Here is a 14949-nt window from a genome sequence, read left to right on the forward strand (position 1 = left end):
TTGTATATAAATTATTACATGAAATCAAGATATGTGACAAAATTATACTTGGTTTATTTCAACACATTTTGATATACCTTGGTATAATTTGGGTTGTGGGCTACCTCATTATACACAAATTAAAATAGAAATATTGATTGAAACTGTTTGTAAAAACGTACTGGCTCCTTTTCGCAGACAGTAAGACCTTGTCGCGGAAACGACCCGTTTAGTGAAAAGAACCAACTTTTAACACTTCGTGTTAAAAAAAAAGGATATAGTAAATGTCATGTGAAATTTGCTACTACATATAAATAATTTAATTAGTGAAACAGAAATATCGATTGAAGCTGATAGTAAAACCATCCTCGGTACTTTTCGCGGACACTAAGTCCTTTTCGCGAAAATGAGTCCTGTTCGTACTTTCTACCCACTGAAGATCAAGGGCGGTAACATTTCCCGACTCTTTCCAAAGGAGGTGATTATCTCAGAGGCGCCGAACTTGATTTTATGGACAGTTGTTGAAATGCTGACTGTAATTATATAATATATCTTAGCGACTTTAAGGAAATGACAAACACCAGCTTAGCAAAAGCACCAAATAAAACGTCCTCAAAAGGAAATATCGCAGGGAAGGGCAAAAGTTTTCCCCCTCTCACTTAGAAATTTAAAAAAAAAAAAAATTTTATATTTTTTTATATGTATGCCATTTTAATATTGAACACAAACTTCATGGCATGTTAATATAGGACACAAACTTCATGGATAGGAGTCGCTGACGGTAAAACCTGTCTTTGGACTACGACCCTTTGACAAAGACTAATAATTTTTTTTTCCGCCATTGTTCATTTCATAACTGGTGGTGGCCTAGTTCTACAATGTGGTTCGACCCCCAAAATATCGGGGTCGATGTCTTACACTGTAGGACTAGTGGCGCCCCCCCCCCCCCCCCGTGAAGAGCAATTTATTGATTTACGCTAGTAAAGTGTTATCTTGGTCCAGTGTATGTATATATTTTTAGCATTGTTCAAATAAAAAAAACGTATTTATGGCTACATTAAGCTTTTTTTCCCCCATCGCATAAGTTGGAGTAAATTGTTCCTGCTCAGGTGACAGAAAGCACAGCAGGGCTTAACGCTGGAATGTCTGAATTTGTTGCCTATGAAAGCATAATTTGACACCATTGTACATAAATATTGATATATAACTAAAGAGAAAACTAACTGCTGAAGTTACTTGATGGTGCTGTGGGATTTTTGCTTATTTCTAAAATATCTTGCCTCACAGAATCAACATCATGTGTGCAAATTGTGCGTCATCTTCCTAAGCCCTACCTTTATTTTGTTAAATCCTTCCTATATTCACAATTCCATCCACCCTTTTTATAAATGAATGGGAGAATTACCCCCAAGGGGCCAAGTGTTAAATTGTAAAGAGAGCTCTGTTAAGCTACACTGGCTGGAAGAGTATTCTTATGATGGGCAAATATGGTGAAACAATAGACAAACAAGTAGTTCTCTGTCATTCTTTCTGCTTCAGATATTACTGGTAGCATGACCAACTGTGCAAGGCACAATTTGGAATGAAATTTTTAGCCTCTTTTCAGGTTGGACTATCAGTAATTAATTTATCTGAACTGATCTTTGAATGCAAATGGTAAGTGAAATCCTACCTCTTTTGACCCATATAATTAAATCCTTCAGAACATTCGTTTTTTTAGTATTAATTCCTGTCAGAACAGAACACGTGTATCCATCAGTTATTGGACTGAAATTTAAATTGCTGAGATGTGTGGAAGGCAGCATCACCTCAAGGTAAGAGTAATGCATGGAAACCTTAGAGATAGTGAGGATTATATCACTAGAAACTGACTAAGTGCTTAGGACAGAGCTGATTGTTAGCTGATGACCTTTTAATCAGTAACATTGCAAGAAACTCTTGGCCCCCAAACAAAACTTACTTTTGAGGGCACTTCCCAATAATTGCTATGCCACTGGTTTTAATGTGTAACTTTAGTTTATAGGGAATCTTGATCTTGCCCTGTGGAGGAGGACTCATTTCTCTGGGTGGGATGACATATCCCAGGTGTTTTTCTAGTCTTCTAGTTGGTTAAAATTGTTTTTTTGCAGTTCTTGTCATTGAGTAACTATTTGTAAACCATACAATCATCTACAGCAAGTTGTTTCTTGGACCTGATACACTGGTGGGTTATTAATGAACAGCAGAAATAGGATAGGGTCAAGTATGCTACCTTTTGGTAGTCCACTCACCAGTGGTGTTGAGTCTCAAGTGATATCATCCAAAGCAATATACTGTGTCCTGCCTGACAGAAATAATCTAATCCAGTTCCATTTTTGACCTGTTATTCCATAGTAGAAAGCATTCATCTGGTACCAGTCAGAGGTCTTATTTTAATCAAGGAATTCTATGTCATATTACTTGCATTCGTAATATAAGCAGCTGAGTCTCACAGTTACACTGGGCTCTGAATGTATGCTGGCAGTCAATAACAATATGGTGGTATGTTTCTTTATCATTACTAGACTTGGGGTGTCTTTGGGTAAGTAAGTTTTTGACATGAGAGCAGTGTTCTTGTAATTTGTTCATGAAAGTGGTTCTCTGCTTGAGAACTCACATCACCTCAGAAGAGGGAGTAGACAGGAATAAAGATGACAGAACATGCTAAGTGTGATGTGCCATGTTTGTTCAACTCTATTAAGGTTAGTACAAGGAACATCTGCGAACATGCAGCTGGCATTTGGGTGAGAATCCCCAAATAGGTTGTTTGAAGATGGCCATTGCACCGTATAACATATGGAGTCTATGATGCACGTTTTAGGACTTATTGCCTTTTATATTAAAAATTATTCCATCCATCCATCCCACTTTTATTCCATCCATCCATCCCACTTTTGGTCACTTAGTAACTCCTGAACTATCGAAGATATCTTCCTGAAACTTTGTATGCTTTTGTATTAGGACTTGAGAGTGTGTTTTTGTGAAATGTAGAGTTACTTTGATCAGCATTTTAGGAGATATTCCCATTTTTATCACAAATTGTATTAATCTGCCTAACTGTTACTCACTCATGTGGTTAATATAACCGAAATGATTTGATACATATACATGAAATGTGGTACGCATTTTGTATCATGAGAAGAGTTTGTGTCCCATATAAATTGTGCTTTGTCTGATAATGGTTTTATACAATTTTGAAGAAAAGTTATGTACATTTTAATTAGGTATATACAGCATGTTTAAAATTATCCAGTTCAGCTTGAATGTTTATTAATTTTAAAATATGTTCAATACCTTTTTATGTGCAAGTGAAAATTACTTGATGATATATTATTTTAGTAATATTTTACATGTGTGCACTGACAACTAATTCATTATGAATACTGGTCTTTGCAATTATTTGACATCTTACAAAAGCACATTTAATTTCACCATTAATTACACAAATATTAAATTTATCAAATGCTGTGCTTTAGCTATTGGTTTTATTGAATCTTTATAAACAGCGCATTAAGTATATTGCTGAGATAAAATATTGAATTATTTATGAACTAAATATTTCCAGCATGTGCATCTTATGCAGTTTTTTTGTCATCACTGTCAATAGAAGTTTTGTGAATTTACTTTCTTGCATCATTATGGTCCAAAGTGTGTTGCAGAATGATGTAGAATAGCCATGTTCTAAAAACAATTCAGTTTTGTCCAATGTCTACATTCAAGTGAGGTGTTAATGTGAGATTTGGAAAAGATTGGCAGTAAGAAATAATTTACTACATTTATCTATATATCACAGACATTTTAAAAATATAAACCAAAATGTAGACGAAAGGGTGCATAAAGATGACATGCCCCAATTGAAAAATGATAGTTAGAAATTAGAAAGGAAGACATTGTTCTAATTTAGATTTGTTGATATTCTCTTATATGATGCCAGATATACAGTATCATAGGTTGGCAGAATTAAAGGGTGTTGGCACGAAAAAACTTTGGCCCCAAACCACCATTGATTTCTCCACCAGTACACTTTAAGTTGCTACTGGCAAACATTATATTTGGTGTCAACTTGCTCTTACAGTGTAACAAATGTGCTCCATTTTGTCACTTTAGAGGCAGAATGTCTTCAGGTCACACTCGGAGTGGTATTCCAGTGAGTTATAGACGGGAACAGTCCTCCAAACAGAACCCAAGCAGCTCCCAGACAGCAGGACAGACAAATCATAAGCAAAGAAATCTGTCTGGAAATAGCAAAAGCTTGTCTAGAAATACCAAGTAAAGTAGTTGTTTATTTGCAAGCCTCACAGTACACTACTGCCCTTCTTATGACCTTAGTCAAGTCATAGATCCCATTTACTTGTTTGAATTGTTTTTTATTGTTTCTACTTGAATTTTTAACTTAATTTTATTTCTGGGTAAAAAAATATGCATATATAATATGATTTTACTTAACTAATTGTCCAATTTCTGTTTATATGCATTATTATGACACAGCTTTGTTTGGATATCCCTCATTATATGACTTCCTCTCTTATAGTGAAGGTCACATTTAACAATATAAAGAGGGTGTACTGTGTGTGCATTAATAGATCTATATAGCATATTGCACGATTTCTTGTAAGACCAGATTCATGATTCAGCTGATTTATAATAAATCTTATAATATGTCAACCTAGTGCATGGGAATCATACATTATTTTTGTAAGTCATCCAGTTTGCTTAGTATCACTAATACCAGCACTCTGACACTGGGCCAGTCACTTTCAAATTTGAATATATTATTGTCCTATATTAAATATAATATTGTCATATACTCCCCTTCAGTTGGTACCACTCCTGCCCCTGGATGGGGCATTTATGTCAGGAAGGTGTCCATTATATTGAGGACACATTTTTGGTTAAAAGGTTTTTATTATTTATATTTCTGTAACCGTAACTAATTCGCTTCATATATTTAGAATATAATTTCATCACACACTCCCCTTTTAGCACCGCTGAAGTCCCTGGGTGGGATCATTGGATCTTGCATTATATTGCGGACACATTTTGGTTAAAGGTTTTGTTAAAAGTCTTTTTCATAATTTATATATCTGTAACCTTTTTGTTGACTCACTTCATATTGGAATTATGGTTCTCCAAGGGATTTTGAAAGTTGCAATCCAGGACTCCTTATTTGAAAAGAAGTTGGAGTCCTAGTCCTATAAATAAGACTTCCAATAATGATACCTTTTTTCCTTGCAGAATATTATACATGTACTGTTGGGTTATGGATAAAAAAGTTATCGGCTATTCATTCATCCATTTTATAATTAGTAAAATACTGAAAATCTAAGGTAGTTGAGGAAAGAGATAATTGTGATGGTTTGTGTTAAAACTGTAACAGTTCTCCTTACTTTCCCATTTTTAATTTTATGTGCATCTAGAATGAATCAAGGAAGAGATTACAGTGTGTTTTCTATATTAATTTATTTAATTAGCTTAATTCCATTTCCTGTCAGTAAATATTCAAGACACTGGAAGAAACAAATAATAATATTCCATTCACTATTTTCATTTCATCTTTAATAGTAAAACCCCTCAAACCCATACCCTTGGTATACTGGAATGCCCTTAAGATTTAAATTTTTGGGGTCACAAATTGTTCCTTTTTCAGTATAATCATTTTTCCCCCCGGTAAACCCAAACCCAACTAATCTAAAAACTGAAACAACTTTCAATCCCAAATTGCAACTTTACACATGAAATTCACATCAAACTTGGTAGTAGTTTTATTTGATTCTAAATATCCCCAAGAAGATGTGAGGTTCAAACATTACATGCACCAGCACAGATTAGAGATAACAATAGGCTAATCCTTAATTTTTTGCAGGAAAAAAATAGGCCGGTTTTTAATTGCCAGTAGATAAGCCAAATAATAAATGCCATATAATAAATAACTAATAACTAATTTTATGAACCAAAGTCTTAAACTATGTAACAGAATGAAGTGAAAGAAATGTTTAGCATAATCGTCAGACAATTTACAGAGTGAGAATTTAAGAAATACTTACAGTATTGTGAATAAAGCCCCAAATAATCCTAAATGCCCAATCACAAGTCTAAAAAGTGTAGAATAATCTGAATGAATACCAATAGTCTTTAATGTCATGATGATCTAAGTCTGGAATGGCCTGATATACGAATAGTCTTGAATGTCCTGATGTACCACAATGATGCAATCCAGAATGTCTTTGAATGAGTTCTCAATAATTCCAAAATAATGTTTTTGTTCAAAAGTCAATGAGCACTTTGTAATTCCAATGAATAATTTAATAAGTATTTCCTCTCTAATTATATCTGAAATCTGATCAAAGGTTTCTTCTTCGAATAGATTATCCAATCATAATACCTTAGGGAGAACTACCACTACCTTGCAAATCCAGCCCTCCAGATACTACTTTTAGCTCAAAGGAGCTTAACATTCCGATGGATGAGTATGCTAACAAGCCATCAAGGAGACATGTTTAAATCTCTCCACAACCACTGAATTGATAACAAGGATAGTATGGGGATTCAATAAAAGGACCCAAGGGTCACATATAGGACATGAACCTTTGAAAGCTGTCCTGTCATAGCTCCACCAATCAAATACCATGTGGATATAGAATTGAGATTGTTCTATCGGTCACCTGGACCAACCTTAACTCATGCACCAACCACAAATACCTCTGATTCCAACTGATAAAGCAAAACAAAGGAATCAGAACTTTTCTCAAACTGTCATCCTTCAGGCTGTGGGGTGGAGATCGGAGTCCACATTTTCTAGCTTTTATCTCTGAGATTTGTCAACCCAAAAGGCCCAATTCGATCTGGTAGGACCTGTATGCGCAGTTCAACAGGTCACATTTCCAGGTCGATAGACAACTTCTTAAGATATGGCTTCATGGCTTCCGCTGGTTTTGCATGGGGAAATTTTTTCCCTTTTAAAGCTGCGCCCTGATATATGGAGTCTCTTCCAGTCGGGCTACTCAGAAGCTGTCTCTCATGCCTTAGGGGATCAGAGATTTTTTTTCCTTTGGGGTTGGAGGATGTACATCCATTCACCTCTTACATATTCTTCTATTTTAATTCATTACCTTTAGAACATTAATCTATACAACACTGATGGTAATTCCTTCCACCTCCTGCCTATTCTCCTAACATATTATGATCATTTAAAAGAAAGAGTTTTTGGAGTAAAATATGTTTTTATAATAATAATTACTGATCATAATATGGACACACCCTCCCAATCCCTCTTTTTAGTTATCTCTGGAAGAGTATTCATATCTGCTCCAGAAGTAATTGATGATTAACATAATTTGACCCTATCCCTCTTTCTTAGGGGTGACCATGCATCGGCAAGTAGAGGACTTTCTTTCACTTTTGTTACTGAAACAAAATGGAAGACATGGTGAACATCAATCTTATATTGTGAGGTCTGGATTTGCAAGGTAGTGAATATATTATGATCAATTAAGTGATATTGAAAAAACATTTTGTAACCCCCAGATTGGTTTCTAGTATGTAAATATATCCTCACACAGTTAACTTAATAGTAGGAATATTATATAATCCCATGCTTCCCTTTCACCCTATACATCTGTTGCCCTATGGTTATGTTTCAGATGGGGTCAAGAAGTATGTGACTTTTTTATTATAATTCTGCTAATTTTCATTACTATTATTATTATTAAATAAAGAATTATCCATGTTTGGAATTAACCATCACATTATATTTGTTACCTATTATGTTTTGTCACTCCTGCTCTTGGGATATGTTGTTGATGTGGCAATTAGACTATAAAGTATGTTACTGATATGGTTTGTTTGAGGACACAATTTGGGGCCTTGGGGTCATTGGCTTATATCCTTTGATACATCAACAACTTGTCTTGAAGGCATATCATGTGTTTCTTAAACTACATTTCTTGTTATGCGTCTAAACTACAGACCCATTAGTAGGAAAAACAGCTCAAATGATATCGAGGAGGAAAACCAACATCTAAAGTCAGAGTTGGCGGCTCATGAAGAGAGACTGATAAAGATGGAGGTATTCACAGAAACAGACATATGTACATACAGACACAAATGCATGCTATTGTCTCAGTAAAAATGGTGAGACAAGTCTCATTAATCCACTGGGAATGTCATTAATAAATTTAACACTTTAATATGACATCACAATGGGAAAAGCTTATTATCATTCAGATTGTAACCCAATTTATTCAAGCATTTGATTTGTCTTACATTTTTTTAACATTCCTTAGTGTTAGATTTGCAAGAATTTATCATGCTTGCAATAATCTCTTAACAAATGACAACAATAATACAGAGCTTATTGTGACTCACTCAAATTCATCCTGTTTTTGTATGAAGAGATCGCCTTTAACTGATTATGTTTTAATGTATTGCTTGAAAACATTTGAATTCTATAGTAACCATTGATAAGGTCGCACTATATTTTATGGCCATCATATACTATCATTAAAATTTTTGTGTGTAGTCTCAGATATACAGTATAATAGTGTGGATCACTTTAAGTTTGTGGGTACATAATTTCGTGGATTTATCATGTAAATAAATCTCTTCCAAAAATCCACAATAAAATAATGACGTATATACCAGTCTGAAAGATTATGCTGTCGTTTACAGTTTCTATCAAGCAGGTTTAATCCTGACTGCATTAATTGGATTGATTAGATAAGATATTCATTAATGACACTTAGAATAAATGTGGGGATTTAAATAAAAAAAAGATACAGACATTCTTTTGCATGTATTTAAAATAAACAAGCTTAATTCCACTGCTGTAATTGCAGTGAACATTTTATAGTAGTACTCTTTGATGTTTTTCAAAGCAAATAGCAGGTGATGCCACAGTCACATTTGAAGGTAAAGGCCTCATACCTTCATGCCAGTTATATGCTTGTAACCTCCCCGATTTATCTGTCAGCAAATTGTCCAAGGAGAAACTTAAATCACACTTTCATGAGTGGTGTTCATCTGCAGTAATTGTTTAGTTTAATGAATGAAAGACAGTGGGGATGTTTAGTATAATGAATGAAGGACAGTGGGGATGTTTAGTATAACGAATGAAGGACAGTGGGAATGTTTAGTTTAATGAACAAAGGACAATGGGGATGTTTAGTTTCATGAATGAAGGACAGTTGGAATGTTTAGTTTCATGAATGAAGGACAGTGGGAATGTTTAGTTTAATGAATGAAGGACAGTGGGAATGTTTAGTTTAATGAATGAAGGACAGTGGGGATGTTTAGTATAATGAATGAAGGACAGTGGGAATGTTTAGTTTAATGAATGAAGGACAGTGGGGATGTTTAGTATAATAAATGTAGGACAGTGGGGATATTTAGTATAATGAATGATGGACAGTGGGGATGTTTAGTATAATGAATGAAGGACAGTGGGGATGTTTAGTTTAATGAATGAAGGACAGTGGGGATGTTTAGTATAATGAATGAAGGACAGTGGGGATGTTTAGTTTAATGAATGTAGGACAGTGGGGGCCTTGATTAGAAGTGTTGGATTTTGTTGTTTTTGTTTTCTTTCTTTGAACTGATGCAGGTTTTATTTCCCCCCAAAAATGAGAAGTTAGTGATACTGTTGTAATCCCCCCTCCATGTTGCAAATTGCATGAAATTATAGGATATTGAGTGAAACATGTTTGGTGCTATTCTAGTTGATATTTTAATTAATTCTAATTAAATTGCAACTCTTCTTCATCAGGAAAGACTTATGAAATTCGAACAAGAAAAGGTGGAAAATGAATATTCACTAAAAGGTAAGGAACTGCTGATTTGGTTCTCAAAAATTATTATTTTATGGTGTGTGTGTTTTGAATTTTAACGTAGATTTAAAAATAAATTCATTCATATTGCTACAATGTCTGCAGTGTGCAGTTTATAAACTGTCATGCACTGGAGCATTATGCCACAGAGACGAAGCATGATGTCCCACCCAGTCACAATAACCTGAAACCATGCAGACCAGTCCTAACACTAACCTCTTAATGCTGAGCACTAAGGCAGTTGTTTAGTACCATTTTTATAAGTATTTGGTATGGCTCTGCCGAGGTTTGAAACCTGTGACCGCCTGCAACCGAGGCAGACACTCTAACCACTGGGCAATGGTCATTATTTTTTATGGCAAGTATTTTCTAAGTATTAAAGAAATTTCGTCTTTAGAGATTGCTCATCACTTAACAAGTATACATTTTTATGTACTCATAAAAATAAATATTTTACCATTTCAAAGATTATTTTCAAGGCTTTTGTCTCATGGATATGTAAATATTTATTTTAAAAAATGCCCTCTGCAGGATACTTTGTCCTTTTCAAAAATAATTTTTAAGGCCAGAGTCTCATAATGTAAAGTCATAGACTAATTTTGATCGACCATATTTGTTCAATTTTCACCTTATAGGAAAACTGCTAGTACAAATTTTCATTAAAGTCAGTTGTCTCAACTTGCCGCTGGGAGAACTGAGCTAATCCCAGAATATGTCAGCATAATATCACAGTGAAAGTAAGACAATAAGGTAAAATAAAATACAGGATGTTTCTGCAAATCATATTATATTTATTTTACAAAAATGAACTTTTGTTTTCTTTTTATCTTTGTTTGCCCCTTGTAACCATATGTCAATAATACAAGTTGTGAAGAAAGTTATACGTAGATAGATACATATAGATAGATACACAGTTGACAAAAAAGGACAGGGTTAGAATGCATATATAATTGAAGAGCACACATTCATAAACACACATGCACACGGTTTTGGTAAAAGCTGGATTTTTAAGAGGGATACTTTTATGTAAAAGAGCTTGAAGTGTTTAATTAAACATAATCAAGAACAGAACTGTGTCAACATTTTCATATATAATAACATTTTTCTGTATGTACTTTTTAAATTCATTCGTGGAAACTTTATCAAGTTGCCTTTTTGCTGCTGATATGCTAGCAGACCCATCTCTTCAACTTCAACAACATCAATAATGAAAGCTATACTTTTTGTAATTTATTTATACTCACAACTGAATGATTTGAGGAAACTTATTGTTATCCATGTATTGTATTTAACAGTAGCATCTAGTCTCTTTGAAATCAGTAGTAGGCACAAATCAATCTTTGACAAGTCAACTTTTGAGACTCATTATAGAACACTTATTTTTATCCATTTAATTATTTGCCAAACTGAAATTATGTATTGGTCTCCTGTGATTATTATATAGCACCCACAAATTCATCACCTAAACAATAGCACTACTCCAGGGTGTTTAAACTATGTTTGTACTACTGGCTGTCACTCCAGGGTGTTTAAACTATGTTTGTACTACTGGCTGTCACTCCAAGGTGTGTAAACTATGCTTGTACTACTGGCTGTCACTCCAAGGTGTTTAAACTATGCTTGTACTACTGGCTGTCACTCCAAGGTGTTTACACAATGCTTGTACTACTGGCTGTCACTCCAAGGTGTTTAAACTATGCTTGTACTACTGGCTGTCACTCCAAGGTGTTTAAACTATGCTTGTACTAATGGCTGTGACTCCAAGGTGTTTAAACTATGCTTGTACTACTGGCTGTGACTCCAAAGTGTTCAAACTATGCTTGTACTACTGGCTGTTACTCCAAGGTGTTTAAAGTATACTTGTACTAATGGCTATCACTCCAAGGTGTTTAAGCTATGCTTGCACTACTGGCTGTCACTCCAGGGTGTTTAAACTATGCTTGTACTACTGGCTGTCACTCCAAGTTGTTTAAACTATGCTTGTACTACTGGCTGTCACTCCAAGGTGTTTAAACTATGCTTGTACTAATGGCTGTCACTCCAAGGTGTTTAAACTATGCTTGTACTAATGGCTGTCACTCTAAGGTGTTTAAACTATGCTTGTTCTAATGGCTGTCACTCCAAGGTGTTTAAACTATGCTTGCACTACTGGCTGTCACTCCAAGGTGTTTAAACTATGCTTGTACTACTGGCTGTCACTCCAAGGTGTTTAAACTATGCTTGCACTACTGGCTGTCACTCCAAGGTGTTTAAACTATGCTTGCACTACTGGCTGTCACTCCAAGGTGTTTAAACTGTGCTTGCACTCCTTGCTGTCACTACAAGGTGTTTAAACTATGCTTGCACTACTGGCTGTCACTCCAAGGTGTTTAAACTAAGCTTGCACTACAGGCTGTCACTCCAAGGTGTTTAAACTATGCTTGCACTACTGGCTGTCACTTTAAGGAGTTTAAGCTACTGGCTGTCACTCCAATGTGTTTCAACTATGTTTGTGCTACTGGCTGTCACTCCAAGGTGTTTAAACTATGCTTGTGCCACTGGCTGTCACTCCAAGGTCGCTCAAAGCATGTGACTTTCACCCAGTAAAATCTGGCTTCTTGGGGTGAACAATAATTATAGATTCTCAAAGAGATTCTAAATACAATAAAAAAATTAATTTGTTTTTGTCAACAAATTAAAATATCTTTACTTCGATAAAACAGAAAAGAATGTTCTTTTTTTTAAATATATTTTGTGTCCGGTCAATGTATGTATGTATGTATGTTTGTTTTAACAGCATGTGAGGACAATACTGGCTCTATAGTGCTGTTTAAAGGTATGTGCTAAAAATAGAAGCAATAAAAAAAGGCAAACAAACCTTTAAATACAAAACAGGCCAACATTTTGTTGTCAAAATCCCTTTAGTCTGAATTTATTTTCTGTATGATAAATTATGTTTACAATGGCTACATTAGACTATTAAAATGTTCATCAAGGTGTGCTATATAAGTCATTTCTGAATGCTTTCTGACAACAACTTTCTATTCAGAATCAATGCTTTTCACTAGTGCAAAGGATTTTGACACAATGTTTGCGACTTTCTGTGTTTTTAGGTTCATAGGTGGTAAATGTTGTCTTTTTTTCCAGAGAATGTTGCTGATTTGGAAAAGACAAAAGAAGCTGCAGAAAAGAATTTGTGAGGGACTTCTTAAAAATACAATATCATTTGTAGATTACATTATTTATTGAAAGCAATACTTTTTTTGGAATGTATTTAGTATTTGTTAGATTGTCAAAACATTTGCATGTTGCAGTAATATTTCCTGGTCATTCATATTTGACATTTTCAATGTAAGATCTAAATTTTGGGCAGCGGAAATATTTAACTATATAGTATTTCTCATGATGCTTTATTGGAAACTTTCATAATGGAGTCACACTTGTTATAGGGTTACTCGGAATGAGAGTACACATTGAATATTTGGTCTCATTCTGAGTCAGAATGTTTGAAAAATATGCACAGCTGTAATATTTAGAACTTATTACCATTTATATATATTGTATGTACTTGCTTATAAGTCAGATCAACTGCAAAATAACCCTGCCCCCTTTCTCTACCACCCTTCTATAAGTCAGTGCTTTTTTTGCAAGTCAGATTCATCTGCAAGGGGTGACATACTGTCAGTGAGTTGGAGTTGCACATGGGTACAAATAAACAGGTCAAGCTAGATAGATGGATAGACATAGGGATAGGAAAGACAAAGACAAAGCCAACATAGAATAAACACATTTTTATTATTGAGTTGAATATGTACAAATTGACAACTTGCATTTTGTCCATCTTCATGTAATGCAATTCATAATACTTGGAAGTATTATTATAAACAAAGTAAGTCCACACTTTTGTGATTCACACTGTCTAATATCATCTGGTTCGAAGTCCAAGAATTCATCTTCATCATCGGAGTTACCAAATAAATTTCTGAATTCCTCCACTGTCATATGGTCATTGTAAATATCTTCTGTCTCAGATTCTCATCTGATTGTCTCAAATGAAATCACTGAAGAGTTTGTCATCCTTTGTCCCATCATTGCATTGGAAATACCACATTTCTTAAATGATTTGACCACAATCTCATTTGGAATTTCCTCTCATGCATTACATATCCATTGAGATACTCACTCAATCCCTGGACACTTCACAGTTCCTGCCTTGTAAATTCTTTGGGCCCATCTACAATCTACATGATGTGCCAGTGTTTACACATATTTGCCTTGAACAGCTTGTTTAGGTAAACATCCAGTGGTTGCAGTACTGACAAGGTGCCACCAGGGATCAAAGCTTGGTATGTTTGATGTTGCTGCAGCTTCAGTTTCACAGCTTGCATCAATTGTACCCAAAACACACTGCTCTAGAACTCACTCATTCAAACCAAACTCCCAATTTGCAGAAGGGCTTTTCATTATTCAAATTGTCTTCAGATGTCTGGCACTATCAACCAGAACTGTCTTTTTCTTGTGACTGGCACACACCTGTTCCTTAGACACCTAATTCACATTCTTCAGCACAATGTTGTTTATCACCACAAAGTCTATAACCTTTACTTTAAATGCTCCATCATACACGTTACATTTTCTTTTCCCTATAGTGGTGAAAGTACTTAAGTTTAGTAATTCACAATGTATGATATATAAGTGACAAAGTAAACTATATAATTGACAGAACACTGACTTCATAAACTTGGACAATTATTTTTGTAGAGGTTGAGCTTGGGGTCTGTAAGAGATACTTTGATCAAACAATCTTTGAAATCTTGTCAAAGGATTGCAGCAGCTGAACAAGTGTCAGTTGTGCGATATGATCAAAGGGACTCAACATGTCACAAGGGCACACTCAAAGGATTGTCCACAAGGGAAAGCAAAGTGGTCCTGCTTTTACAAGCTAAAGAATTAAGGTAGTATGTATCTAATCAGTAGCTCTATCAAAACATTGTGAATTGAGAAAACAATGCAAGTTTGCCTTTACAAGCTAAATTTAAGATTTTAGATTTTCGGATTTTTAAAAAAATATTATCTCACTAGATAATCTCTACTCTGCATTAATAAATTTGTTGGTAAAAAGATTGACTTATAAGCAAGTATATTCTGTATG

At 34.7% G+C, this 14949-nt stretch overlaps 1 protein-coding gene across 3 annotated transcripts in view; it reads left to right on the plus strand.

Moving 5' to 3' along the window:
- LOC149808362 (uncharacterized) overlaps positions 1 to 14949 on the plus strand; it is a 41427-nt gene that overhangs the window by 1948 nt on the left and 24530 nt on the right. The window contains exons 1-5 of one of the 3 annotated variants that reach the window (XM_089976207.1): positions 458 to 514; positions 4105 to 4266; positions 7963 to 8062; positions 9758 to 9812; positions 12945 to 12993. In XM_089976207.1, the coding sequence (XP_089832333.1) occupies positions 4112 to 4266; positions 7963 to 8062; positions 9758 to 9812; positions 12945 to 12993 (359 nt within the window). In that variant the 5' untranslated portion in view covers positions 458 to 514; positions 4105 to 4111. Of the gene's footprint in view, positions 1 to 457; positions 515 to 1574; positions 1636 to 4104; positions 4267 to 7962; positions 8063 to 9757; positions 9813 to 12944; positions 12994 to 14949 lie in introns of those variants that run through there. The other 2 variants (XM_089976216.1, XM_089976198.1) reach the window with 2 other exon arrangements.

Source organism: Sinohyriopsis cumingii, chromosome 1 (genome assembly GCF_028554795.1).
Source record: "Sinohyriopsis cumingii isolate HCF-2022 chromosome 1, ASM2855479v2, whole genome shotgun sequence".
Taxonomy (NCBI): domain Eukaryota; kingdom Metazoa; phylum Mollusca; class Bivalvia; order Unionida; family Unionidae; genus Sinohyriopsis; species Sinohyriopsis cumingii.